General features: G+C 42.7%; 1 protein-coding gene across 1 annotated transcript in view; it reads left to right on the top strand.

Moving 5' to 3' along the window:
- Window positions 1–27,932, top strand: part of LOC144481946 (electroneutral sodium bicarbonate exchanger 1-like) — a 122,438-nt gene that overhangs the window by 85,618 nt on the left and 8,888 nt on the right. Inside the window, exons 15-22 of the mRNA XM_078201120.1 lie at window positions 3,924–4,085; window positions 4,907–5,020; window positions 6,351–6,512; window positions 6,956–7,207; window positions 11,027–11,095; window positions 11,818–11,991; window positions 24,927–25,061; window positions 27,267–27,364. Coding sequence (XP_078057246.1) covers window positions 3,924–4,085; window positions 4,907–5,020; window positions 6,351–6,512; window positions 6,956–7,207; window positions 11,027–11,095; window positions 11,818–11,991; window positions 24,927–25,061; window positions 27,267–27,364 — 1,166 coding nt within the window. The remainder of the gene's footprint in view (window positions 1–3,923; window positions 4,086–4,906; window positions 5,021–6,350; window positions 6,513–6,955; window positions 7,208–11,026; window positions 11,096–11,817; window positions 11,992–24,926; window positions 25,062–27,266; window positions 27,365–27,932) is intronic.

The raw sequence follows: 27,932 nt of genomic DNA, 5'->3' as shown, positions 1-27,932 counted from the left end.
TGTACCACCAGAGTGGTGGGTCTGGGTACGCTGTGTTAGCGAGTTTCTGTGGCAGGTAAGAGGGTGATGGTGACTTGCTGTGTGCCACTGTGATTATACCCTGGTGCAAACTAGTCTGACGCCTACCTGATCTCTGCATGCACGCTGGCACCTGGGCCCACATCTGGGTGGTGGGTCAGGGAGCACTAAACCCCCATGCGGGGGCAGGTGGGTTGTGGAGGGGGAGGGGGGGGTGGGGGTGGGGGGGGGGGGGGGGGCCTCTGGGGATGCGATGGCAGGTGCTGTAAGTCACTGCCAATGCATGCCACCCGCTGTAGCCAGTGAATTATTTGAGTGCCTTGGATTTTCTCAGTAGCAGTGCGTTGAGGGGCCTCCCTTGACATCAACGTGCAGCGTCCCTCCAGCAACCGTCGGGGTAAGTACATCCCTGTTGGAGGCTAATTAGAGACAAGTTAGTCACTGGTGTGAAATGACATTTATTGTTGCCAATAATAGTGCTTTCAAAATAAGTGCTAATATATGAAACATGTGAACGTGAGACTTTAAAGCGCCTAAATATTCTATCTACCTAGTGTTGCCCTTCGCCCATGCCATCTTAGTGCCGCTACAACTTCTTAACCGTACGTGGCCTACCACTACGTCTCGGTGTCTCCCCAGGATGTATATCGGAGGTGGAGGTGGCCAGCTGCCAACCGTGCCCCCTGGCCTGTGATGCCCTTGGCGATCGTCCTCTGAAGGGCCTGGACCTTGAGGGCTGTGGCCGGCTTCCAGGTTTCGGGGACGTATCCATGGTACCCTCTTTGTCCTGCTGCCCGAGATACCCCAGTGTCAGAAAGGAGGGAGTCGGAAGGTGTAGCCACAGCTGCAGTCTCCTGGGTGGAAGGCCCCAGCATGGCCTCGAGCCCTTCCTCCCTCAGGGTTTCTGTGGGGTCTCTGGGTCACTCCATGGGAAGACTATGCTTCTGCTCTAGATGCTTCAATGAGCTCTGGAAGCTCCGGTGTCCCCTGACCCTGCCAGTCCTGGAGGACCACCTGCATTCTTGCCATGGTGGTCGAGCCCTCTGTGATGGCCACTTGAGTCGGGGGCCACCTGTCAATGGCAGCAGCAAGTGTCCTCTGAGACTGAGCCATGCTCTGCAGACCCTCAGCCCTCTGTGACTAGGCCACATTCTCAAAGACTGCAGCCATAGCCCCCTGTGTCTTGGCGCTGTCCCACTGGGTCTTCTGCAAGCTCTCGAGCCTCTCGGCCATGGGCCGCAGAATCTCGAGAAGCCTGTTGAGGCCCTCAGCTGTGGCCTGCTGTGACTCGGCCTTGGCCCTCTGGGACTCCGCCATGGCGTGCTGTGACTCGGCCATCACTTGGACCCTGGCACTCGTGGTGAGGATCTCCTGCCCCAGGCTTTCCACTGCGGACGCCACTCTTGCAGCATTGGCTGGGAACCACGCAAGGCGGGCAATAGCTGGTCCACCTGAAAGCTTTGGGACTCCTCCCAGCAACCTCGCAGTCGGTCCAGTGTGGCTGTCAGCCCCTCCTGCATTCCCTGACTCTGTTGCTGTGTCTCCAGTAGCTGAGGGAGAAGTGATCGCTTAGGCCCAGCATGTAGCCTGGGGCCAGCTAAGTCCTCGCCTCCAGCAGGCCCCCACATGCCAGGGGCCTTGAACATTCCCTCCTCCTCCTGATGTACATCAGCAGATTTGTCATGTGCACCAGAGAGTGACCCAGAATCTTAGCCACTAACTTGACCCACTGATGTGAGAGTCTCTGGGTTGGTGAGATGCGAGGTGGAAGCTGACGCAAAACTGGTGCCGGTCTCGGAGGTCCCTTCATCCGCTTCCACCGAGGAGTCTTCTGAACTGTCAGGGGCAGGATGGGTGGGAGCAGCAGTGGGGGTCGCGATGCCGGATGGCCCAGGTACGTTGGGGTCCCTTCCTGCAACACAGGACTCAAGGTTAAGTGCAAGGGAGGGAGAGGAATCTGGGCTGCTTGCAACTTACTTGAGATTTCTCCAACAGTTGGAGGATTGGCAGGTGCTCACTTCTATGCTCCAGCCTGACCATGCTGTCGCTAATGGTCCGCATGCCCCCCTCTCCTGTAAGCTCCAGTGCCCACTCCTCAAAGGGGGTGAGGACCCAAATCTTGGGCACACTACCCCCTGTCTTCACCCTCTCCTGGCAATTGCGGGTACTCTTCTCCTGTGGGGACAAAAGGAGCCATGTAAAATCTGATGGCATGGGTTTCAGGGGATGACCTTCAGAGGGCAAGTACTGTGATACTTTTGGGAGGGTGGGGGAGGGGGGTGCTTGAGGGGTCACAGGCTGAAAGCATGCAGGGTGCTGAGAGTGGGGGGATCTGGGGGTCATTTAGGGGGAAGATGACAGATGAGGTTAAACACTCACCCTTGCTGCCCGGATGAGGCCATTCAGTTTCTTGCGGCACTGCTTCCTAGTTCTCCTGGCCAGTGCTCTGGCACTAACACATGCTGCCACCACCTCCCAGGCTGTGTTGCCATCCCTTCCCCCAGATGGTATCCTGCTGGTGGGGGGGAAAAGGTATCGCACCGCCTCCAGCAACCTGGCCAAGTCAGCATCAGAAAACCGGGGAGCTGTCTTCCTGGAGGCCATTTCTTCCTGCACTGCCTCCCTGTCTGTCCATCCTCGGGGGTTGGGGGGGGGGGGGGGTTTATAGAGCTCTCTCTTGTTTGGGCAGTTCAGCTTCGGGCAGTTTGTGTCCATTGGAGCATTCCAGCGAGTTTTATGCAGTTTGCCTTGTTACCATGGAGGGAAAGCCAAGTCAGTACTTGCAGGTGTGCTGATGAGGGGGATGGGATTTGTGCCTCTGATGATCGGGGGCAAGGGAGAGAGGGGGTCATGTCAGTCAGCCACTGGGAGTGGGGGGGGGGGCGCGGAGATGAGGGGGCAATGTGAAAGGCGGTCTGGGGGGCTCAGGTGGGTAGAACAGTTTAGGCAGGCTCAACAATTTTTTTTTTCCTTATGGTGCAAGAATCCAAAACAAACTAGTGAGTAAACAGTAGACCAGCCAAATGAATGATTCGGATTATCCTACTCTACTATCATCTTATGGTTATGGAAGTCAGGGCAGGTTAAAAATAATTTCCTTCATTCTATGGCTGCTTCCTATGCATCTCTGAATGAGATGTCAATTGAAAACCTTTGTGAAGTTGCCTTATGAAATAATCCAAATACATTGATGAAACACCATTATATGTATATTTTTTAATATATAATTTCTCAATATAGACACGGTAGCACAGTGGTTAGCACTGCTGCTTCACAGCTCCAGGGACCTGGGTTCGATTCCCGGCTTGGGTCACTGTCTGTGTGGAGTTTGCACATTCTCCTCGTGTCTGCGTGGGTTTCCTCTGGGTGCTCCGGTTTCCTCCCACAGTCCAAAGATGTGCGGGTTAGGTTGATTGGCCATGCTAAAATTGCCCTTAGTGTCCTGGGATGCGTAGGTTAGAGGGATTAGTGGGTAAATATGTAGGGATATGGGGATAGGGCCTGGGTGGGATTGTGGTCGGTGCAGACTCGATGGGCCGAATGGCCTCTTTCTGTGCTGTAGGGATTCTAAGATTCTAAGAAAACATAAACTTAAGCTTACTTAAATGTGACAGTGTTCAAGACTGATTTAAATCCTGGTATTAGGAGAAACATATTTCTGGTCAAGGTCAGGTCTTTTGATGTTTGAGATTACTAAGGATACCTCTGATAGTGATGTCATCACGTGACAAAAGGACAGTTATCCCGATATAATCCTTTTCCCCATAGTGGTAACCTGGTACCAATTACTGCAATGGTGTGTGGAGGATACTATCCATTGAAGAAACCTATTACCATGGTTTTCCAGAAAGCTAGCACAATGCAAAGTTTTTAATATGATCTGTTTGCTGCCTTTCTTCATCCAGGACTGTCGATCATTTCACGGTGAATTTGTTGGTCCTTCGTGTGGACACCACGGACCATACACTCCAGACGTCCTCTTCTGGTCTGTTATACTATTCTTTTCTACATTTGCCCTGTCAGGGTTCCTCAAACAGTTTAAAACAAGCCACTATTTTCCAACCAAGGTACGAGCAATCTGTTTCTCCAGCTTTGTTCTAAAAACATTATTTTCCTAGAGTTTTATGGGTTGTGCTTTTGTGGGGCAACACTTTTTAAAAAAAATCTTTGGACTTGTTTTCCAGGTATAACATTCAGCTACTCTGAATATGAGAGCATGTAACGATCTTCTCCCAGGTCCTACTAACATGCCATCTCAAGATTTGACTTAATATGGGTAACCAAAGGATAGGGAATTTTAATGAAAAATGGCTACAACTATTGTTATAAAAGATTTGATATAAAAACAGAAAAAGCTCAGCAGTCTGGCAGCATCTGTGGAGAGTGAAACAGAGTTAACATTTCAAGTCCCAACATGATTTCTGAAGATGGGTCATATTGGACTCGAAACGTTGGCTGAACCTGTGGCAGGGCTAGCAAGCCATTACACTCTCCATTCACATCGGTGGCTCCAGACGATCGCGCCAGCGTGAATAGGTGGAAAATTCTGGCTGTTAACTCAGTTTCTCTCTCCACAGATGCTGCCAGACCTGCTGAGTTGTTCCTGCTCTGTGTTTTTATTTCAGATCACCAGAATCCACAGTATTTTTTTATTTTATTGTTATGAAAGATTTTTTTCTTTTGGATATAATTTCCATTTGGTGAAACTATTTTGTGACCTCGGTTTTTTTTTTCTCTGCTGGCTTTTGTACATTATTTCACACAAAACTAGAACTAACTGTTCGTATTCTTGGTAAATGAATACAATGTATTTGTATAATGCTTTTGCGTTCATTGTTTGAACAGAAACATTAACCCTATTCTTTTAATTTGCAATATTTACTGGCAGGTGCGATCAATGATAAGTGACTTTGCTGTTTTCCTGACCATCTTGTCTATGGTCCTTATTGACTATGCCCTGGGAATTCCATCACCAAAGCTTCAAGTTCCTAGTGTCTTTAAGGTAATAAATTAGACATAATTTCATAGAATCATAGCAACATAGAATCCCTACAGTACAGAAGGAGGCCATTCAGCCCATCAAGTCTATACCGACCACAATCCCACCCAGGCCCTATTCTTGTTTGAAGGATACTTCGAGATACTCAAAGGAACAAATAAGCACTTTGCTTCCTTCAAGATGAGCAGAAAAACCTGAAGTTTACAGTTAGATTTTATATTTTATTATGTAAATATGATATAAAAGTAACAGGAATCTTAATGAGATGTTCAAGATTTTTTAAAGAGGTATAGATAAACTGAAGACATATTTAAAATAAATCACTCTCTACAACATTGCGACAAGCACTGAAGCTCAGAGAAGGGGAATAAACAGTTTTGATTTAACTACTTCACACAGACCATGTTGATTATTCAATTGCCCCGGGAGGTGGATTCAAGAGGGCACTGGATGCAAATAGATTGTTGACGGAGAAAGCAATTAAGGGGTATATGTAATTGTTATGTACAGTATTTTCTAAACTTTGGAACTAGCCAGATGAAATAGAATACTATATCAAAGTCTGGAATATGCTTCTCACTAGATCCTGCGCAATTGATTGTCATAAACATTTTCATTCCCTTCTATATTCTAGGATAGTCTGTTATTTGGCCTGATGTCCTTCAGGATTCTTACAGCTGGCAAAGAAAGACTTGGGGCAGAATATTCCATTTTGCAGACTAGGTGTGATGGGTGGTAGGTGGGATAGTTGGCGCGGGCTTCCTGCTGATTTGAGTTCTCATGCCAATCTTCCACTTTGAAAGCTGATTATTTGTGCATTGGCAAGTTGTTTGCCCATTCACATGGCAGGATGGGAACTGATTCGTTTGCCCACCGTTACCTCATGGGGTCGAAGTTTCTGGTGCCATATTTAAGCTGTCCCTTCCAAGTCCACCTCGTCTGAGGAAGAATGCGTCACTGCTTTTTCAATTAAGGAAAGTAGATTCCACCGCTGAAGATATTTTATATTTTGAACATAATATTCTGCATTAAGGTAAAAGCAAATAATTAAAATAATTAATTGAAGATTACAACAAAAAACATTCTAACTCCAGCAGAACAACAATTGCAATCCAGTTACACTTTAAAAGATTGTAAATAATTTTGATTTGGATATCTATTACGTGAAGATCAACTGCAGCATCCAGTTTAATGAGATGTGCAAAAGTAACCACATCATTAATGTATAATGTCCTAGGAATACATTGCTAATGAGAGGGTACAGGATTGCAATGATGTCAGTTGGTTATGGAATTGTTTTTAAATTACTTGTACTGTATATGCTTATTCGCAGCCAACAAGAGATGATCGTGGGTGGATAATTAACCCTATAGGTCCAAATCCTTGGTGGACAATCATTGCTGGCATTATCCCAGCTCTCCTCTGCACCATTCTTATCTTCATGGACCAACAGATCACTGCTGTCATTATAAACAGGAAGGAACACAAGCTGAAGGTATGAATTCCCCTTGATCACTAATAATTGCCCCAAAATGTTTCGTTGAAAATGGATGTTACAAATGACATTATGTTGACACAGTTACATCTTTAATTGTTTTAGCCTTTAGTACTTTGCATCATTTATACGGACATATATACAGAGGTTATTCATGAAGGCCCGCCTTCTCAACCTTGCCCCTCACCTGAGGTGTGATGATCCTCAGGTTAAATCACCACCAGTCACTGCCAATGGTCATCTGGGACTGTGGCGACTTTACCTTACAGACTTAAAATGGATCCACTACAAAATAAGTGTAGTGTGCATATAAAAACTGCATCATGGTCGATATATGTTTGAGTTAACTGTTTCGGTTTGTAATATTGTACTAAAATTTGAGGGTAGTAAATTAACCATTCAAAACTTAGAGATTTCAAGTAATTAGTTGTTTCTCTCCACAGAAAGGATGTGGCTATCACCTTGACCTCATGATGGTAGCTATAATGTTGGGTGTATGTTCAATCATGGGACTGCCCTGGTTTGTAGCTGCAACTGTTCTCTCCATCTCTCATGTGAACAGTTTGAAGCTGGAGTCAGAATGTTCAGCTCCTGGTGAACAGCCAAAGTTCCTTGGCATTCGAGAACAGCGGGTCACTGGTCTCATGATCTTTGTTCTTATGGGCTGCTCTGTCTTTATGACTGCTTTCTTAAAGGTAAGATGAGAGTGGGAGCATTAGGCAACTTTTTGTAACTGTAACTTCTAGTGGAGAATGCTAATTTGAAAGATTCATCCGGATTAGATTGTGGAATTCCAAACAGACTTTTAATTGAAGCAAGATTCTGATTAGCTTAATGTTTACAATATATAATCAATTAAAATATTCATGAGGCGTTTTAACTATCAAATTTAGGATTTTGCTTGCATTGCAGTCTGTTTCTGAAGGTAATACAATGTTCACACTCACTTTTAATATTGTAGCAGTCTAGTGCGATATTCATCATATTCTCGTCGTACAAATAATCAATGTGGAGGAAGTGTTGTGCCATAACACCCCAGTGTACCAGAGGTGGGTGCAGTTTGCATCCCCCACTTGATTAAATCCCCAGTCATGGCTGAAGGTAGGTAATAAGCAAAGGCACTGAGAGGAAAGAAAGAAAGAAAATCTGAGGAAGATCCATGTGTAAGTCACCCCTCCCAATAGGCACAGCTAAACAACAGTGATAATAGCTATGGAACAGGCCAGAAGCCCTTGTTGTAGCTGCAAGCAGTGCAAGACTTGAAAATAAAGAAATCAATATATTTGCATAAAGTGTTGCAATGCCAGCTGACGTTAACACTGGAAAAGTCAGATCTCAGAGAAACGTGACTTGATAGATCCTAACTGGAGGTGAGTGACTGAACACATTCACATAAGTCTGTTAATGAACTTATAACACAGAATAAAACCTTTATTAAACAAAAAAGTGAACTATATTACACCAAACAAAAAGGTTGGAAAGATCTCCACTCAAATATAAGAAAGTTATTCAAATATTCACTATTCCTTCACCCCAGCTATATCTTTACAAACACACAGAAATCAAAAAGATAAAACAATTTACCACATCTATCTTATACTCTCGTATTCAGGGTCAATATGCACTACATTCAGCATATCTCCAAACTCTCAACATTTCTGAAAGTTTTTTAAACACATTGTGCTATTAACCCCCTCCCCCTCTTCTCAGTTTCTTTTGTGGAATCTAAAATGCTCTGCAATCACCAAGGGTTTTGGCAAAACGTGCTTGCAAAAGATCTATGATCTGTTCATATGTTCTACTGCCTGGCTTCTTGGGTTGCACCAAACTATGGAGGAGATGAAACATTTTTCCTCCCATCGTGCTCAAGAAAAACCTTAATATCTTCAGCTCTGTTTGCCTGTGCAAAATAGTCAAAATGCTTAGTATAGGAGCTCCATCCCTCCACGTTTTCATCAGTGTCCCAAAAACTCCTACCATTTTCCTACAAATGGAGGTTTCCCGTATGCACACTTTGCAACGCATTTCCAGCAGCTACCTTGAGTTTTCTTTAACACAAGGCAACAACCCCAACTTCAGCCTCTTATTTAACATACCCAGCTCTGTAACTGCTGCAGATAATCATTACTTACGTCCACCTCACCCGCCAGGTCCAGAGTGTATGCAAAAAGCTGCTTTTCTAATTTTTCTGTTCGTGACTTTTTCCTCAGTAAATAGGTATTCCCGAGTGGCAAACGCCGTTCATCGTCCTTGTCATCAGTTTTTATGTTGTACATTGGAGAATGCCATTAGGGAGCGCAGAGGGTTCAAAACACGGAGCTTTATTGATAGGTGCATGTTCTCTTAAATGGCTGCTTCGCCTGTTTCCCGTGCGAGGGACTTATTGATCTTGCCAAAAACAACTAAGGAGAGTTTCTGAATCATTTTTTGGACGAGTTCAAATCTGCTGTCTTATGCACTTCGACAAAAAAATCCTCAAAAACGGTTTCTCGCCTGTAGGGTGAGGGGACAGGGCTTAAATTGCCCAAACATTGGCTGAGAGCAGCAGAAGACGGATTTGTGAATGTGCAGGTCTCTAGCAGCAGAGGCCGGTCACTCAGCCTCTGTTGCTCTCAGCCAACCTCCACACAGCAACCCTCAGCTACCGTGGGAGCCCAAAGCCTATCGTGACCCCCCCCCCACCTCCCGCCTGGACCAGTTCTCTCCTCTCTTTCCCCCCCCCCCCCCCCCCCCCCCCCTCCGATCATTGGCATGACCCCCACCCCCGTGGCCATCCCCGATCATTTCCCCTCCCTCCCCCCCACCAAACCCTGATGCAGAGTGGCAGTGGGTCCCCTCCCCACCAACCGGCCGCCCCCGGTTTGATCTTGCCCTCCCAGTAGGCATCACCCCTTCTGACCCTGCCGCCTTGTCACTGCCTGGTGCCCGATGCGCAGGAAACATGGCCTCAGTTGGCTGATGGCAGTTGGACTGCCCAGTGCCTGCCCTGCTGCTGGTAAAATTGCAGTGTGGGATGTGTAGGCACAAGGAACTGTGCCACTAGCATGGCACCCTACCTTACTGACACCACCCCTCTCCCCCACTCTGTTCCTGGCTTGCCAACCTGGTCCCAAGGGGCTGTAAAATTCTGGCCTCAATTTCTATAACTTCTAAAGAAGTGGAATAGATGTATTGTTTGAATAATAAGTTCCATAATATTCATAGTGAGTTAAATATGTTTCATCTTTCTGCGCTGTCTTCAGAATCGCATGTGGGTGGATTTGGGATTGAAATGTGGTCTGTGTTAGAACATAGAACAGTACAGCACAGAACAGGCCCTTCGGCCCACGATGTTGTGCCGAGCTTTATCTGAAACCAAGATCAAGCTATCCCACTCCCTATCATCCTGGTGTGCTCCATGTGCCTATCCAATAACTGCCTAAATGTTCCTAAAGTGTCTGACTCCACTATCACTGCAGGCAGTCCATTCCACACCCCAACCACTCTCTGCGTAAAGAACCTACCTCTGATATCCTTCCTATATCTCCCACCATTAACCCTATAGTTTGGTGTTGTAGGGGTCTCGTGAGAATGAGGGTTTTGGGGTTTGACAGTTTCCTAGATCTCAGTGAATTGAAATATCATGGTATCAAGTTTCTATTATCCAATTCTATGTCTTTGAAGCCCAGTTAAACCAATTGAACCAACCTTAAATCTGATGCAATAAACATGAATCTCAGAATAAATCTTTAATGTAAGTGTGGAACTTGACTGAATCTCTCATTATACAGCATAATCCATATTATTGTCTGTACAACGGGTGCACAGTCAAATTATTTTCTGTTTCTAATCTCTGACCTATTGGACCATCACAACAAAAGTCTTCACATTGGGTTTGTATGCAAATCGAGATAACCTGTTAATTGTTGTATTCATAAAAATCATCTAAGGGCTTATTAGTTGACTGCATGGGAATCATTATTTTATGGCTTTTTTTGTGATGCAATCTATTTAATTCAGTATGGTGCTAGCTTCTGTAATATTTGCTTGTCATTAATGAGTATTAGTCATCCACTGCTGTGATCTACAGGAATTATTCAACCTGCTAAAATCATTATGTTGTTTGTGTGGCATCCAGTTCAACACTAGTCTTTTGCCTCCAAATGAAGAGCAAACAGATCTATTTAAAGATACCCCGAGCATAACTTGAAAAAAATACATCTTTGCATTTTTTAAAAACAGATTAATCTATAGCAGAGGTTCATCTTCCAATTTTCTGCAACATTTGTCCAGCCGGACACAATTAACATTTATGATCTTACAAAGGTGAAGTTAATAATAAACTGCTGACACATCATAGGATCCATGATGAAGGAACCCCTTTGGCCCATTGGGTCTGTACTGCCTCTCCAAAAGAGCATCTTTTCCAGGCCCACCGTGGGAGCATGATGGGAGGAAAACAAAAATTCCTTAAGTGAAACATTAGTAATGTGTAGGTTTTCTTTATGACACTTCCAATCACTTTATATTTGCAGTTCATTCCAATGCCAGTGCTTTACGGAGTCTTTCTTTACATGGGGGCCTCATCACTGAAAGGAATTCAGGTAAGCAGTACATTCATAAAACAGATTTTCCACTGCAACATGTAGTGAAATTTGAAGTGGTATTTAATAATATGAAGAAAATATGATGTGGATTAGTTATTTAATCTGGACCCCAAACATTTTAACTGCTTTATTGTACAAGTAAATAACTTTGGATATATTTTTCTGTATGTAGTTAATGCTGAGTTGCACAATTGTAGATTTTCAATTTTCATGTGCTTTACATTATTTAACAAGTTTGCAGACATTAATTCAAAGGGAAAATGGAACAAAATCTCATTTTGTTCATACGCTATATTCAGCATTGTTAGACCTGTCATAGTGAATTTACTTCTGCCTTATGAAAGAATAATTCCCAGTTGGCTTGATATAGAAGAAAATAACAAACACACAAGCTCGAAATGTTTTGTGAATATGTCTAAATATTCTGCAGCTTGAGCAGCAAACATGAGGCATCCATCTAAATTAACTCTTTCTCCCTTACACAGGAATTTAGAAAAAATGAAACATTCTATTATACCTGAAGACTTACTGTCGTTTATTTTATTTTCCTGTATGTTAGTCATTTTAAAATCCTATCTCGAGCTGATATTTAAGGTTGTTAGTAAATATTTAACAAATTTAATGTGTAATATATATTTTAATGAATGCTGTAGATAAAGCAGATCTTTTGAAAATGACCGAAAGTTTAAAAATTGTATTCAATCTTGTTTTTTTTCCAGTTCTTTGATCGTCTGCAACTATTTGCGATGCCAGCCAAGCACCAACCAGATTTTATCTACCTGCGTCATGTGCCTCTGCGCAAAGTTCACCTTTTTACACTCATACAGCTCACCTGTCTGGTCCTGCTATGGGTCATCAAAGCCTCACCTGCGGCTATTGTCTTTCCTATGATGGTAAAATTTATGGTTTTTTAAGTGTATTTACCTGATTTTAAAGTGACTTTCCTCTTCCCACCTTCCTTTAGGTGTCTTTGGGATTTATATCATCCTCTGCCCAAGTGTGGGCAGCTAACCTGATCTAAGGCCCTTGCCAAAGTTGCCCAGTGATTCTCCCTTTCCTCACTGTGACTCATAATGTGCCTTTAGCTTGATATTTTCTATTTGTATTCAAATAAAACAAGCATAAATCCAGAGTAATTTAGATTTCTTTTTAATGAATTTTCAGAAATTTCTTCCTCGTGAAAGCCTTTACTGCAAATTGTTATGCATGTTGCCAAATTAACATCTTTAGCTTTCCTAGAGGTGACTTTCACTCAAGTTAAACCCCTCACTTTTGACTTCCTTTGCATCTCGTACAATGTAAAGCTCGTGCACAAAAATCTAGGCTGTGCTCCAGTGCAGTACTGAAGGCGTGCTACCCTGTCAGGTGCCATCTTTCAGAGGCATTAAATGGAGGCCCTGTCTGCTCCCTCATGGTTGTATAAGATCCTGTGGCACTATTTTGAAGATTAGGGAATTTATCCCTGGTGTCCTGGCCAATATTAATCCTTTAATCACCATAACTTTTGTTCAAAAAAAACATGATGATAGGGTCATTGTCACATTGATGTTTGTGGGGTCTTGCTGTGCGCTAATTTGCCACTGTATTTTCTACATTATAACTGTGACTATGCTTTAAAGAAATGTATTCATTGTAAAAGGCTTTGGGAAATCCTGTGGTAATGAAAGGTGCAATATAAACACAAGTTCTTCCTTTCCTTGGAGCTACAGAAGGACGAGTCAGAGTATGTAAAGGGAGAAAGAAATTACAGTTGTGAAGGACGTCTTTCTTTGTGGTTTTTGAGCCTATGTCCCGAACGATGTTTAACCATGTGGGTGGAGAATAGATTACCATATAGGTAAACAAATAGAGGCAGCAGGGGGCACAGGAGGCAGACCACTGTCAGTATCTCAAATAATGGGTGACATTTTCCCGGATATGGGCAAAAGTGGGTGGGAAAAGCAATGCTAAAGGCCTTTGGCAGCAACAGCGGCTTTCTCTGCCATATTGTTCGGGACTTGGACTCAAAAACCTCACGACATAACACTGGCAAGAACCTACCCTGCCAGCGATATAATTTCTCGAAGATCGGGGTGCAATGTTTAAAGACCGCCCCACGTACAATAGTTCAGCAGGAAATCCTCCCCACCACACACGCAACTGTGGCTGGGCATGACCCTCTCCCCTCTGACACACTCATCTGAGCTTCTCTGGGAGTTCTACTTGTCAGGTGCACGCCTCGGGAGACCAGTCGGGTTTTGCGCCCATCTGCCCTCATGAAGTGAATGGACTTCGGGATAAAAGTTGGAAAATCAGAGTCTTTGTTGGTACAGTATCACCATGGCTTCTGTGGTATGATTCTTCTGAGACACAGTAACATCACTTCAGAGACAGAAGAAAGGCATCATCTGTGTTGGCAATGCTTGGGAAATCCAAGGACATGGATTGATAAGAACCTTTCCTATTGTCTTCACTGTTTTTTGTTACTAATATGTAAAATCTTTCTTAATAAATTCATGAACACTAATTATTTGTGCTTCATCATGAGCACTTCATCATCATGCAAATACCGGAATACTTTGACAGTGAGAAGCAACAGGCAAATGCATTGTGACTTTGCTAGAATCCATGGGTGGGATTTTCCAGCCCTTACCACTGGTGAGATCTTCTAGTCCTGTCGAAGGCAACCCGTCCCAGTGGGTTCCCCAACAGCTTGGCTGGCGAGCAACACAAATTGCCATTGACTTCGGCAGGACTGGAACATCCCACCAGCGACAAATGGCGAGCTGCCTCTGCCGTGGGAAACCCACCGCTGCGCCAGGGGGAGGGGCATGGAAAATCCCAGCCATTGTATTGGAAACTGTATATGTGGACATTTGTGCACTTGTATGCAATGTTGCTCTTTAATTGAAAGGAAGGGCTATTACTCCATGAAAGCGAAATCACTGGCTGAAAATCATTCGGGTAATCTTTTCCAGAGAGCACTCGTGACTTGTACATCTGCTACTCTTGCTGCAACTATGGCTCATCACACCTAATCCCCTCCCTCAGCAAAGCAGGACAGTAATGAGGTACAATTCAAGGGAGGAAACTCGCATATCAGCCATTGGACCATTTTGTGAGGGCTTTTACAACATGTATCAGAGAAGCTTTCCAGATATCATCATTGTGTCTGACATGTAGCAGACATCACTCAAGACAAAAGCTTCATAGAATATCGAAAGTAGGAGCAGGGGTAGGCATTGCCTGAGCTGCAGCAATGCCATAGGATACAAAATGCAGGAATCATGACTGCAAAAGCAGCCCATGCAGGCAAAGAGACTGCTTTGTCATAAACTTATGATGATTTATTCTGAGAATGAAGCTGCGCTTGACATCGCAGAACAGATCTGTTAACTAGCGTCTCCTGCTTTTTGCGCCTTTCCTCTTTAGTCCTGTCATCCTTGTATTGTCTTGGCATTCCTCATGTTATTTGGATTTCTACTGTACATATTAAAAGTCTGATTTCAAGGTTTGAGTTTTTTTAAATTTGCCTAATAGTACTTCCAGTAAATATGATCTATGTGCTCTGCTTTCCCCTCATGCCTGTGAACTATGGAATTTGAACTAGCTCACATACTTTTCCTATACAAATCTCTAATTTAAAGATTAGCTGGTAGTTGTCAGCACTTGCAAGCTTTTTATGATTTCAAAGGTTTCTAGCGCCATGCATCAGTGATGCAGAGGGATCTGTATCTGTGCCAGGAATATCCTGTTCTGTACTTATAGTTTGCATCAGTTTAAAGATATCATCTGTCACCTGAATTGCATTCAGTGAGATTGGCTGTGGTGGGCTTGCCAAGTGTATGTTTTTGTGCAATTGCATGCATGTCTTGATCTCTCTCAAGCCACTGACCTGGTCAAGCATGGATCATTGGACTGCAATGAATTGTCTGGTCTTTCACTGAGACTTGTCTCAATTTGGTTTCCAAGTGCATTGAAGTGAACAACATGAGTGACAGCATTAAGGAGGTGCTGTGATTTTTCTGCACCACTGAGGTCTCCTTTGCAGTTGCCAAGCAGTCACCGGTTGTGTATACTGTAAACAACTTCTTCAGTCATAACATCCATAAGGATATCAGCAGAAATCTAATTAACATTTTTTGACACCAGCAAAACCACATAATCAGCATATGGTGCAAGGATTAGAGTGATTAGTATACACATTCATGCTGACACATATCCTTAATTTGAAAGCTGGTGCCCTCAGTTTTGAATCGTGATTGAAACAGGTCAACATCCTGGACTATCACCTTGCATCATGCTGCCTTTCTTTGGTCATCAACATTGCCCTTTGGTCGCCTATACTTTATGACCCACCTTGTGCCCACTCCTCAAAACCCTGATAACATTCTCTAGGTTTGTGTCTTTGGATCACTATTTTAGGGATTCAATTTAAGCAGGGTGGACTGAAACCATTATGGTGAATATGTTGAGTTTAATCAGAGGATAAGACTGGATATATAACACAAATTATACAGCAATAACATATGACCGTGATAAATACCAAGTACCAATAAATACCAATCAGGATGGCTGGAATATTCAAATGAGTCTTTTTTCTCTCTCCTTGGTACCTTCTTCTCGAACTCTCCCCAAACTACTAAAGTGAGCATGGATCCACCTGTGGAAGTTCCTCTCCACTGCTTATTGCAACTAGAGCCCTTCCTGGATCTGGAGTTGATTATTGGCCTATAGTGGGTCCCCTTTAATACAAGGTGCCAATACAAGTACTATGTCAAGGTCTTCATTCAAACCATAGAGAGCAGCCCATCCTCATTGTGTCCTTATGGCATGCAAAGGATTGGTTCCCCGTGATCAATTTCACAGTTCCCTTTAAGACATACCAACCTTCAAACCTACTTGGTCAACATTCCCATTGTTCATTTCTGTTACCAGTTGTTTATGCTTAGAGCTGCTCACGTGCAAGTCATCCAGTCTGACTGTTCTACTCCCTTACCAAATTATTGTACCATAGAATGAGTCACTGTTTACAAAGACAGTTCCTACTTTATTCCCAGATATTAGTTAACTTGCTTTGTTTAACAAAATGTTAATCATAACACAACTTTGCAGTAGGGTTATTTATTCATGCAACCACTCAATAATGGTCCCTCATCTGGGCTTCTTGCGCCTGGGGCAATTGTCACATTAAAATGCTCATTCTAGTGAGATGGAATTTTAAGCTATTTCTAGTAAAACCAAACCTACAGCATCAATCTAATCTTGTACCTTATTTCAAGCTGATTCTAGATGTATATTAGGTAAATTTCTAACATTGAGTGACTTTCTGATCTGAATGTGGGGCCAGGCTGGATCATCTTTGGGTTGTTACACAACTGTCGGATGAGATATTGGAACATTGTCATGTAATTTCTGTTAATATTGCTACAGTATTATTTTGTGTCATGCTGTTCAATCATTACCTGTCACCACATGATTGCAGGAATTCTTGACAATGCAAACCTATGTAATCATGCTAGCAACCAGCCAGTATCTTGATCCTATCCACCAGCTTTGTTGCTTTCAATACTTTCTTTTTAGAGCATCACCAGTCCTTGTTGTGCCCCTCCTGTTGAATGCTTTTTTTCCCGCAAGGATAATGGCTTGTCGATATTAATAGAGTGCACTGCAGAGCACAACAACCATATTTGTCCACTATAAATCTGTGTGATTATACATTTTGCAATACTCTTTCATTATGATGTTGGCAGAACTCTACCCTTGTTAGTCCTCTGAGTTTAAAGTTAACTTACTCAAATATCCATTAATGTTAATGTTAGGTTTTGTGCCTACAGCTATTCATTTGCAATTATGCACATAACTACTTTTCCTAATTTTCTTGTTAATATTTATTGCTTTCCTTTGCTTCCACAGTTCACTAGTTCATTTGCCTTTTAAGTATAAAGAAATAGTGGAAAGCCAAAGAGATTTGGAGGTCCATTTACATAATTAAAATGCAATGAGCATGCACAGAAAATGTAATAAATCCCTTCACCAAAATCCCTTTATTTACAATTCCAACAGCAGTACACAGAGTGCGAGCAGTCTACCTTCAGGAGTGCCAGAGGAACTGACACTCCCAGTTAAATAAAAGGAAAAGACTCCCTGATTGGCCCATCCATTGACTCCTTCCTCAGGAAGTTCATATTCCAAGAGGCCAACCTCAATGGCCTGATTGAAGTCATTACAGGAAATAATCAAAAAGACTAAGGCCTTTATGTCTAAAGGACTAGAATACAGTGGGGGTAGAAAGTATGCTATAGCTATGCAAAGCGCTGGTTCGACCACACCTGGAGTCACTGTGAGCAGTTCTAGCCACCATCTTAGGAAGAATATATATTGGCCTTGGAAGGAGTGCAGTGTAGATTTACCGGAATGATACCTGGACTCCAAGAGTTAAATTGAGAGATTACATAAACTTTGCTTGTATTTCTAGGAATTTGGAAGATTGAATGATGATTTGATCAAAGTTTTCAAGATATTAAGGGGAATAGATCTGGTAGGTAGAGAAAAACTAGTTCTACTGGTTGGCCAGTCTAGGACTAGGGGACATAATCTAAAAATTAGAGTCAGACCTTTCAGGAGTGAAATTAGGAAACACCTCAATACACAAAGAAGTTTGGAACTCTCTTCCACAAATGGAAAGTGATGCTAGATCAGTTGTAAATTTTATATCTGATAGATTTTTGTTATCCAAAGATACTAAGGGATATGGGTCAAAGGTGGGTATGTAGGTCACAGATCAGCCATAATCTCATTGAAACAAGCTCAGAGCTAAATGACTTACTATTGTTCCTATGATAAGTGTTCTGTGAATGTTGCTACTTGTGTATAAAGCTCTTAATAACTTCAATTTTCTTTAGGATTTCATATTAATATTAATTGTTTACCTTTCACTTAAGGTTGTACAGCTTTTCAGTTCAATCCAAATATAGTGGGTCTATAAAATTGCATTCATCTGTGATCTCCTTGCATCTGAATGTACTTCTTAGAACACTGATCCTTTACTCTGAAAAGGCTAATTCGACACTCCTTCACACAGCGTAAGAGCCCCAGAGGGCAGGCATTTTATTCTTCCATCATACGTTCTGAACAAGTTTCATGCTCCACTTCCTGATTTATGAAAAATGCATTTTTTTTCCCCCAGATGTTAAGAGCCTCGTGCTCATTAATTTGCGCCTTCCTGGCTAAGGATTAGATTTATTGTGGTGAACAACAATATCCTATAAATAATTTCAGAATTGCAACTTCTATATTTTATTTTTATTCATTCAAGGGATGTGGGTGTCACTGGCTCGTCTGGCATTTATTGCCCATCCATTATTGCCCTTGAGATAATGTTGATGAGCTGCCTCCTTGAACTGCTGAAGTCCCTGTGTTATAGGCACACCCACAGTGCTGTTAGGAAGGGAATGCCAGGATTTTGACCCAGTGATAGTGAAGGAATGGCAATATATTTCCAAGTTAGGACGGTAAGTGATTTGGAGGGGAACTTCCAGGTGGTGGCACTTCCCTGTATTGGCTGCCCTTGTCCTAGATCGTAGTGGTTGTGGGCTTGGAAAAATCTGTCTGAGGAGCCTTACTGAGTTCCTACAGTGCATTGATTTGATGGTACACACTGCTGCCACTGTATGGTGGTGGTGGAGGGAATGAATGTTTGTGCAAGGGGTGCCAATCAAGAAGGGTGCTTTGTCCTGTTTGGTGTCCAGCTTAAGTGTTGTTGGGAGCAATACTCATCCAGGCAAGTGGAGAATATTCCATCACACTCCTAACTAATGCCTTGTAGATTGTGGACAAGCCTTGAGGAGTCGGGAAGTGAGCTACTCGTTGCAGGATTCTGAGCTTCTAACTTGCGCTTGAAGCCACCGTATTTATACCAGTTAAGTTTCTGATCAATGGTAACCCCAGGATGTTGATCGTGGGGTATTCAGTAATGGTAAAGCCACTGAACGTCAAGGGGCGATCGTTAGATTTTCTCTTGTTGGAGATAGTCATTGCCTGGCACCTGTGTAGCACGAATGTTGCTTGCCACTTGTCAGCCCAAGCTTTTTAAAATACAAAAGCTACAAATCAATTTAATAGGTGAATTTTCTGCTCCCACCAGTGGTGAGAATGGTGCAGGGCAGGGGCAATAAATTTGACGTGATGGAAAAAGTCAGCGGGAAATTGGTTCAGAACTTTGTTCTCCTGACTTTGGTGGGTTAAAGGCAGGTTGAATTTTCTGCTGATCTATGTCAGGAACCATATTTGTATTCATTTGCATCTCATTAAAAGTCGAACTTGGCAAAATTACATTCCTCCTCCAAATTATGTTCTCCGCTAGTGGAAAATTAGAATGGTCTGTTTCTCGACTGTGTATAAATGACGTGCATCTGGCTTCACTTCTTCAATTTCCAGGTCAGTAGATATTGCTTTTGACTATCTTTAAGGGTGTTGCTCTGAGATTTTGGGTGCTTGCATAAGAAATTGTGCCAAGGCTGGCACAGGAGGCGGTACCAGCAGTTAGGGGGAAATGGGGGCGGTGAAAATGGTGGAACACTGGAGGGGAAAACCGAGGCAAGACTCGGGGCGTGTGATGGCTCATAGGACAGCAGGGAGTCCTGGAAAGTTGGAGTATATGCAGCGTTGAGAAGGGAATGGGCCAGATCAACAAAGGGCATGAGACATCAACATTAAAGGGGTCAAGGGGAAGGCCCAGAATATCAACATGGATAATGATGTGTTCGAGGGTAACGAGAAGGCTGGATACTGATACGAAGGTGGTGAGGATAGCAGCTGGTCTCCCAGATGAAAATTAACAGCATCATGTTTGAGCGCACATTACAATGACGTAGTTTGAAAATCAAGCTAGAAAAAAAACTGCTCAGGGAGGGGGATCTCAGGACATGTGGGAGGAATCCAGCACAGTAAATCTTGACTGATTGAAGGTGCATCCTAACTGTCTTGCTGAAACCATGGAGCGCATGCTGGGTGATCACTTTGCGCACAGACCGAAGGTGCTCAGCAATCAGGACCCTGACTTTGCAGTTGCTTACCGTTTTAACACATGATCCTGCTCCCATACCCACATGTCTGTCCTGGCCCTGCTGCAATGTTCCAATGAAGTCAACGCAAACTGGAGGAACAGCATCTCATCTTCCGGCTCGGCACTTTACAGCCTTCCGGTCTCAACATCGAATTCAACAACTTCAGATGATTCGCTCTACCCCACCTCCACCCCTTTGTTTTCATTCTATTTTATTTAATTTTTTACTGTTCTCTACCTTTTATTCCTTTATTGTCTTCATTTTTCTTCTCTTCCCCCCCCCCCCCCCCTCCCCTCACTCTATCCCCCTTCCCTTACCTATTCTCCCCCTTTGCTTCTCCTTTTCTTAATCTTACCTCTCTCAAATCTCTCTCTTTTTCCTCCCCCCCCCCCCCCCCCCTCCCCTCCCCCAAAACAACATCTTCATCTTAGCTTCTCTTTTATTCTCTGTGGACAGCTATTAGCAGTCTTTTCCCCTGGTTTCTGTGGTTCTGTGGCTATGACTCAACTTTCATTCCCTCACCCTGCAGTATAAATATCAATCACTTACTTTCTATGCCTTTTAGCTTTGACAAAGGGTCATTTGGACTCGAAATGTCAGCTCTTTTCTCTACAGATGCTGCCAGACCTGCTGAGATTTTCCAGCGTTTTCGCTTTTGCCACAGCTGAGTGCTGGACTCCAGGGTCTAATGCACAATGAATGAACTTGGCTCCTTTATTAATAGTGCGGTAAGAATCCATTAAGTTTAGGTGCTTATGGTCCTGGTTGGCATCTGATCCTTACAGAGACATGTCAGAATGGATGCAGGCTCCAAGAATCAATGGCCACATCTGCTGCGCAAAGGCAACATTGGCCCTACAAGTCTCCATATTTCCAGTGCATTGGCCATGGCATTCAGGGCGCCATGCTTGCAGTCAGGACGCAAGTGCAAGGATTGGCTATCCATAGTTAGAAAGACCATTGGAGTACAACCAACACAAGGCTGACTGTAGTTCCTAAAACTTGGGTCTTCTGATTCTCATGAAGACCCTCATTGTGAATGTGCATTCACACCTGAGGAGAAAAATCAGCCAACTGTCATCCTCCAGAATAATATTATCCTGCAAGGGATCACCTTGGTATGTGATGTGCAGACTGAGAGAAAGTCAAGGGCTGGAGAATGCATTGTTGTCTTATACATGGAGGAAGACAGATCAATAGGAACGAACATTGATTGCTTAATTATAACCGTTCACAGAAACAAAGAGGAGCGGAGAATGATAGCTTTGATTTGAATGAGGAGAAGAAAGGCCCATCACCAATAGGCACAGCTCAAGGAAGACCATCTTTATGAACAAGAGCCAGCAGTGTCCCAGGTAGACCTAGATGCCGATTAGGAGGGGTTAAATGCACGAAGCTAGCTCCACAGAAGATGCAACTCATAGATGGAAATGGATCAAGATAGTGCTGCAGATGCCTTTGTTTGTCTAGGGATCTGGTAGCCCATGTTTGCCGATCATGCCGCATTGATGGGGTTCACTGTGATCTCGGGCTTCCAGCAAGTGCACGGCACCAATCAATTGTACACATGTGGCCTTGAAAGCTCGCTGGCAGCAGTCTGAGAGATTCATTAATAGAAAAGGAGTTCACACTCAATGTCCAGCTAATTTGTGATTCCAGAAAGCAGATCCAGCATGTTTGTGCTCAGTACCCAGGGAGCTCACACTACTCATGCATTTTGAGTCATTCTCAGGTACTAGAGATTTTTGAGGGTCCTCAAAGGTTAGAGAATTGGCTCCTCAATGATAAAGGGCATCCTCTAAAGACATGGTTAACATAGCTAATGACACCCATTCATCATCTACAGAGTGCATCAGAGGAGAAATACAATGCTGCACATTCAACCACAAGGTGGGGCAGACTATTGGCCTCTTAAATATGCGTTTCAGATATTTGGACGATCAGGTGGGGCTCTCCAATACTCACCACAAGGGTGTCCCACATCAGAGCTGTTTGCTGCACCTTGCATAACCTAGCGCTGGAAATGAAGGATGTGTTGTCACAGGGAGACATGGAGAAGTTACACATCTCAGATAGAGGATGTTGAAGGAGATGAATCTGAAGAGCATGAGGGTATGGACAAGCCACAGGAGAATGCTGTTGCACGGGCACAACGTGGAAGAAATGTCTGTGACAATCTCGCAGCTACATGATCCCTGGAGGAATAAGTTGAAGAGAAGTTGTTACAAGTTCTCTTCTTGTTTCTATGCAGATCATCATCAACAGATCACAAAAGATCATCAATCTCCCATTGATCATGGAGGAAATATAAATCTCCTTCAACTCTAATGATGTCATCCTTGGAAATGCAGTATCCTAGGACCACTTGGCCGCTCTGGAATGGGATAAGCCCTTCGCTACCGCACATCCTTAAGCTACTACACATAAGTGCAGTTTTTTCAGCCAGGTCCTTGACCTGGATGGCCCTGACCTGTTGAGGGTCTCCTGTTTCAGGGCCAGGTGCACCCTTCTTAGTCTGACCTGCTGGAGTTGATGTGGCCACAGGTAGATGGGATGTGGAGCGCCAGGAACCCTTTGAGTCCTGGGTATGTCCAGCCTTGGGGTGTCTGGCTGGTGCTCCTCCTCACTTTGGGTGACTGAGAGTCTCTCCCTGACTCCTTGAGAAGGGGCACCTGGAGGGATATTGAGGTACCCTATTACCCTCCCTCACCAAGCCACCCATAGCCAGAGTAATGGGATGCAGATCCGAGCGCAAATCTGACAGAAACTGTTGGACTTAGGTCTCCAAGGTGGCCAGCACCCTTCCAGTGCACTCGCATACCAAAGCCACGACATTAGACAGAACGTGGAAGGACTCCACTAGCTGTCGTTCCAGTCTGATTATGGCCTCTGACAACTCTGCATGATGTTCTCCTGCTTATCTCTGCATCTCTAACATTTCTCTCAGGGCTAATTCCCGAGGCTCATCATTGGACTCGGTCTCTGCAGGGACCTGGTCTCAGAATGTTAGATACCAGTTACTGCCTCTGCCTGCTGTGGATACGTGTCTCTGAGCTGATCACCAGATAATGATCCTGAGACTACTCGAACTCGGACCCACCGAGGTGCATGTATCTGCTCTAGTGGAGGGTGCAGGTGAACGCAATTTTGGAACTTAAGGATGCAGAGGAACCATCAGATTATCAGAGGTATTCTGGGGCTGAGGCGCTTGCTTGACCTTTTCCTCTGCCTTTCTTTGCTGGTGGTTGAAATAGAGAAGTGATAATCAGTGATTGCTTACACAGGTTCCTGCACTATAGGTCGCTTACAACCATTGTCTGCATGTGACTGATATTTACTGCATGAAACCTCACAGGCTTATTGGGGGAGGCAGATTTCGCCTTCCATGCAGGAACAATCTCTGTGTTCACCAGCCAGCTCTGCAACCTGCTCTTCATAAAACAAGAGCGCCCTCAGCTCTGAGGTCACCCCTCTGGCCTCGGCTCTCCCACCGATTATGGGAGAGCTTGTCCTGCATAAAGACAGATGGTTTGACAGTGAGCCCCATGGATGAATGAGCAGTTCGGAAGCATTTATGCCTTTTATGTGAGCTGAGCCCTGCCGAGTAAGGGATTAAGATGCTATTTGTGCAGGATCATGCATAAGATGGGGATATTAAAGTGGCTGTCAAACATTCAATGCTGATGCCCCATCTGCTGGTAGTGTGCAACATCCCTGTAGACTCTAAAGCTTAGATTGTCTGATGCCCTTATGAGAGTGAGAGAGTTTGGAGTGCGTAAATGTTTCATTTACCCTGGCGGAACAAATCAGCTCATTAATTTGCTTCCTGCACTGCAGGGCGGTTCTGCTTTGCTTGCCACAGGGGTGCTGACCTCCTCCCATACCAGCATGACCAGTTGGGTGGATCTCCAGCTCCTGTCCATTGGAAAGAGGACCTCCCACCTTTCCTGGAGGAGAATCCCCAGGAAGGTCTTGTTGAAACATTGAGTAGAGGGATTGGTATGTTTGGTTGGTATTGCAATGTGTACCTTCAACACACACTGGGCCTGCAGTGAGTGAATTTGTGTGTGGGTGCCCTTCAAATATGGCGCCAGGAACTTCGACCCCATGAAGTTTCAGTGGGGCGGACAAATCCCTGCCCAGCCCACCACAAGATTTGATAAGCTCCTCGCTGAGGCATATTTGATGAGCTCAAAAGTGGAAAATCGGCTGCGAAATTCTGCTTCGCTACCCAGCAGGAATCATACAGACTTTCCCGCATGCCACTGTACTTAGTCTTCAGAATGGAAAATTCCGCCAATGCGTTTTTAGTTCAAAAAGAATAATTTCTCGGCCCTATGTTTTTGGCTCACCTGCTAACTTTTGATATTTCAAGTTATCAGCTGATGTTGAATCTTAATACAATTTAGTCACTGACAGTTATGAAATTTATTGATGCAATACGCATATGTCTAACATTCTTATTAGTATTTACATTGGTCTTATGGTAACTAGAGTTTGTGCATGTTAGAATACCCGATCTGGTTGAGCAGCAGATAATGTAATAAGGAGTGTGATGCCTATTTATATACATCTCCTATATTTATCATTAAAGCAATAAAATGCATTCCCTTTGAAACAACTGGGGGAAATGACTACACAAGTCTGTAATGTAAGGAAAACCTGTTGTAAATCAGAGTTTTTTGTATGTTTTAGTATAGGTACCACATTTAATTGTTAATAATGAAATTGTGTACATCTCTCCAATATTTCTTAATCTGATCTCTGATGATATGTTGCAGGTGTTAGCTCTAGTTTTTGTTAGAAAATTGATGGACCTTTGCTTCCTGAAGCGTGAGCTAAGCTGGCTTGATGATCTAATGCCTGAAAGTAAGAAGAAAAAACTAGATGATGCCAAAAAAGTCAAAGAGGATGGGGTAAGATTTATTCTCACAAGCTAACACGTATGAAATGAATGTGCAGAACTAAAATGCACATAAAGGAAAGGTTTTATTTGGCAAATGTTAGTCACTAGTTAAAGCTGAGACAAAGTTTGAGTAAGTTTTTCTTACAATGCATTTTTCCTTTTTCCAGAAAATAATATGCATGCATGCATTAGATATTTATTTTAATGTTTTAGTAAAAGTTATTTACTAGAGATTTGCTTGGGCCCATATCTCCATATCAGCAAGAACAATTCTGGTATGTTTACTTCTACACATGGAGTAAATTACGTAAAAAGTATTATCCCGCACCATCTTTCCCTTCACTTAGTTGGCTGTCGATATTTAATGAATGAAAACAAGTTCTCTTTTTTGATAACACCTTAAACACTGTACAGTAGTTACCCCTTGCACATTCAGAAATTTGTGCCTATGCACAATTCTGTGCTAAACTAGTAATTTACCAAATCTATTGCATATAACTTCATGCAGTCATGATGCTGTTTTTCTCCCTTCTTTAAATGTATTTTTCTTTCCTTCATTGAACTACCTTGCCTTCCCCACCCAATAGAAACAATTTATCAATCCTCCCTAAGCTTTACAAATGACAACTTGAAATCAGCTCTCAGAGCAATCTAAACATTGACTTGTTATTTTGCTCCCTTCTCCCTTCCTCCCTGCCTCCATCAAGGAGAATTCAATGTCAGGTATTGTAGTTAAAACTGCAATTCCTACCATAATATGACAGTATACTGATATGAAAAACTGCTGTGCCATCACACCACCTACTAAGTACTACATGGAACAATTGGATTCACTGGGTCATTGAAACCTTATTTTAGACCACAACAAGAGAATGAGGTTGTGTTGGCTGAATTTCTCTTGGGAATGAGGTTGTGTTGGGTAAAATCTCTTTATCCTGCTTTTACCTATGACCTTCAGCTAGAGATTGTTGGTGTACAACTGTACATGAAGGTACAAAATAATTAACATGAGTATTGAGTCTAATTGCTGCACGTTACTTAAATTGCTCATTGTATCTGGTTTGTATTAATGAAACACATATTAATGTCATAAAAAGCTTTTATGACCTGCAAATGCTGTCAAAATCTTATATTTTCTATGGGGGCTACTTGATAGAAGTTTCATCCAGATGTCTTGTCAATAATGCGGTTTTGTATCGGTACCCATTACCAGTTGCTGGTCATTCACTTCAACGATCTTAACATCCAGCAGTGTACCTATACTGACCAATATCTAACTATATATTGTAATCCAAGGTTTAGGAATAGGACCTCTTGTGATCTGAACAAGATAATTATATCTTTCAGATGCATGTTTTCACCACACATTATCACACTTCAGGTCATATTTTCTTAAGTTACATAGAATAGAAATTACCCCAAGTCTTTCTCAATAAACCACTGATAAGCGCTTCAGTAAGAGAAAGCCTGACTCAAATAACAAGTAAAAATATAGAGTAACAGTTGAAAATAAACCTCACTTTCTTTGTACAATTTCACGTCTCCCTTTGAAAAACAATAAGAAAAAAATAAGCCATGTATTATGTCTTCTGTTGGCCAATTTACTTTTTTGGCACTTACCTCCTTTTTAGATAACTTCTAACTGCAAAGACTGACCTTCTGCATATTAACTTCCATATCTACTGATCCCCTTGTCTCAGTGGCTTCTTAAATCTGAGCAAATTCACTTTTGAAGAACATTAATTAAACATAATTCATTCGCAAACTCTTTCCATTGAATAAATAGTTAGAATCGCTGAAATGTAATGAAGGAATTTGTAGATCATGCTAGTTTATGGTACAAAAATTAAATAGTTCATTTTTTGTATAATTTGGAAATCTCTGAATAAAGCTGGCAAAGAAATGTTATATAGGTTAGTATATTTGGTAATTTTTAAAAATGAAAACAATTTGGTGTTTGCTAACATTTGGGAACATATGATAATAGTGTGTGGAAATAAACTGGAACTCTGCCATGGTGAGGTTTTTATTTCTCAGAACCACCTACCTCATGCTACAGAAAAAATCACTCCCTGGTTGCGTATCTGTATAATAATATCCCTGGATTTCTGCAGATCATCATCGTATCACGTAGAAAACATTTTTAGCAGATCAGTAAATCCATTATGGAAGGATTTTTTAAATCTAGTACAGTGTTTGTATCTCTCTCATCTAGGAATCGGAGAAAATGCTGGAACCAGCGGACAGTGGTGTGCAGCTACCAATGGAAAGTAGAAAACTGCTTCAAAGCCCAGTAAAGAGTAATATTTATAGGTAATCCAGTCAATAGTGCTTCTAATACTTCACAATTAAGCTCATACATTTTTAGTGGTTGCGTATAGATGTTTTTCATGCTGTTTGCATTGAACATTTTCAGCTTTTTTTTACCCAAATGATATCCGATACCAAACTAGAATACAAATTATTATTTGGTTAATATATTATGTTTTTACATCTGAATAATATCAGTATTTGTAAATAGATGAGATTAGATATTCTCTCTAAGCATACAGAGAATACCAGTAAAATTTACCATGAAGAGTCATGCAGACTTGAAACGTTAACCCTATTTCTCGCTCCACAGATGCTGCCAGACCTGTTGAGTTTTTCCAGCATTTTCTGTTCTTGTTTCAGATTTTCAGCATCTGCAGTATTTTATTTTTGTTTCAGCAGAATTGATGACCTGTCATACAAAGGTTTCTCTGAGCAGTGTGATTACATTTCACAATCGTGCATTATTATTTTGGGACATGATGCCAACCAATATATTAAAAAAAAACATTTCAAATCTTGCAGCTTCATACCCTGTCGACAAATAGCATGCCTATGGTAAAACAGTGCA

Source organism: Mustelus asterias, chromosome X, assembly GCF_964213995.1.
Source record: "Mustelus asterias chromosome X, sMusAst1.hap1.1, whole genome shotgun sequence".
NCBI lineage: Eukaryota > Metazoa > Chordata > Chondrichthyes > Carcharhiniformes > Triakidae > Mustelus > Mustelus asterias.
This window is presented reverse-complemented; position numbering and strand designations above follow the sequence as displayed.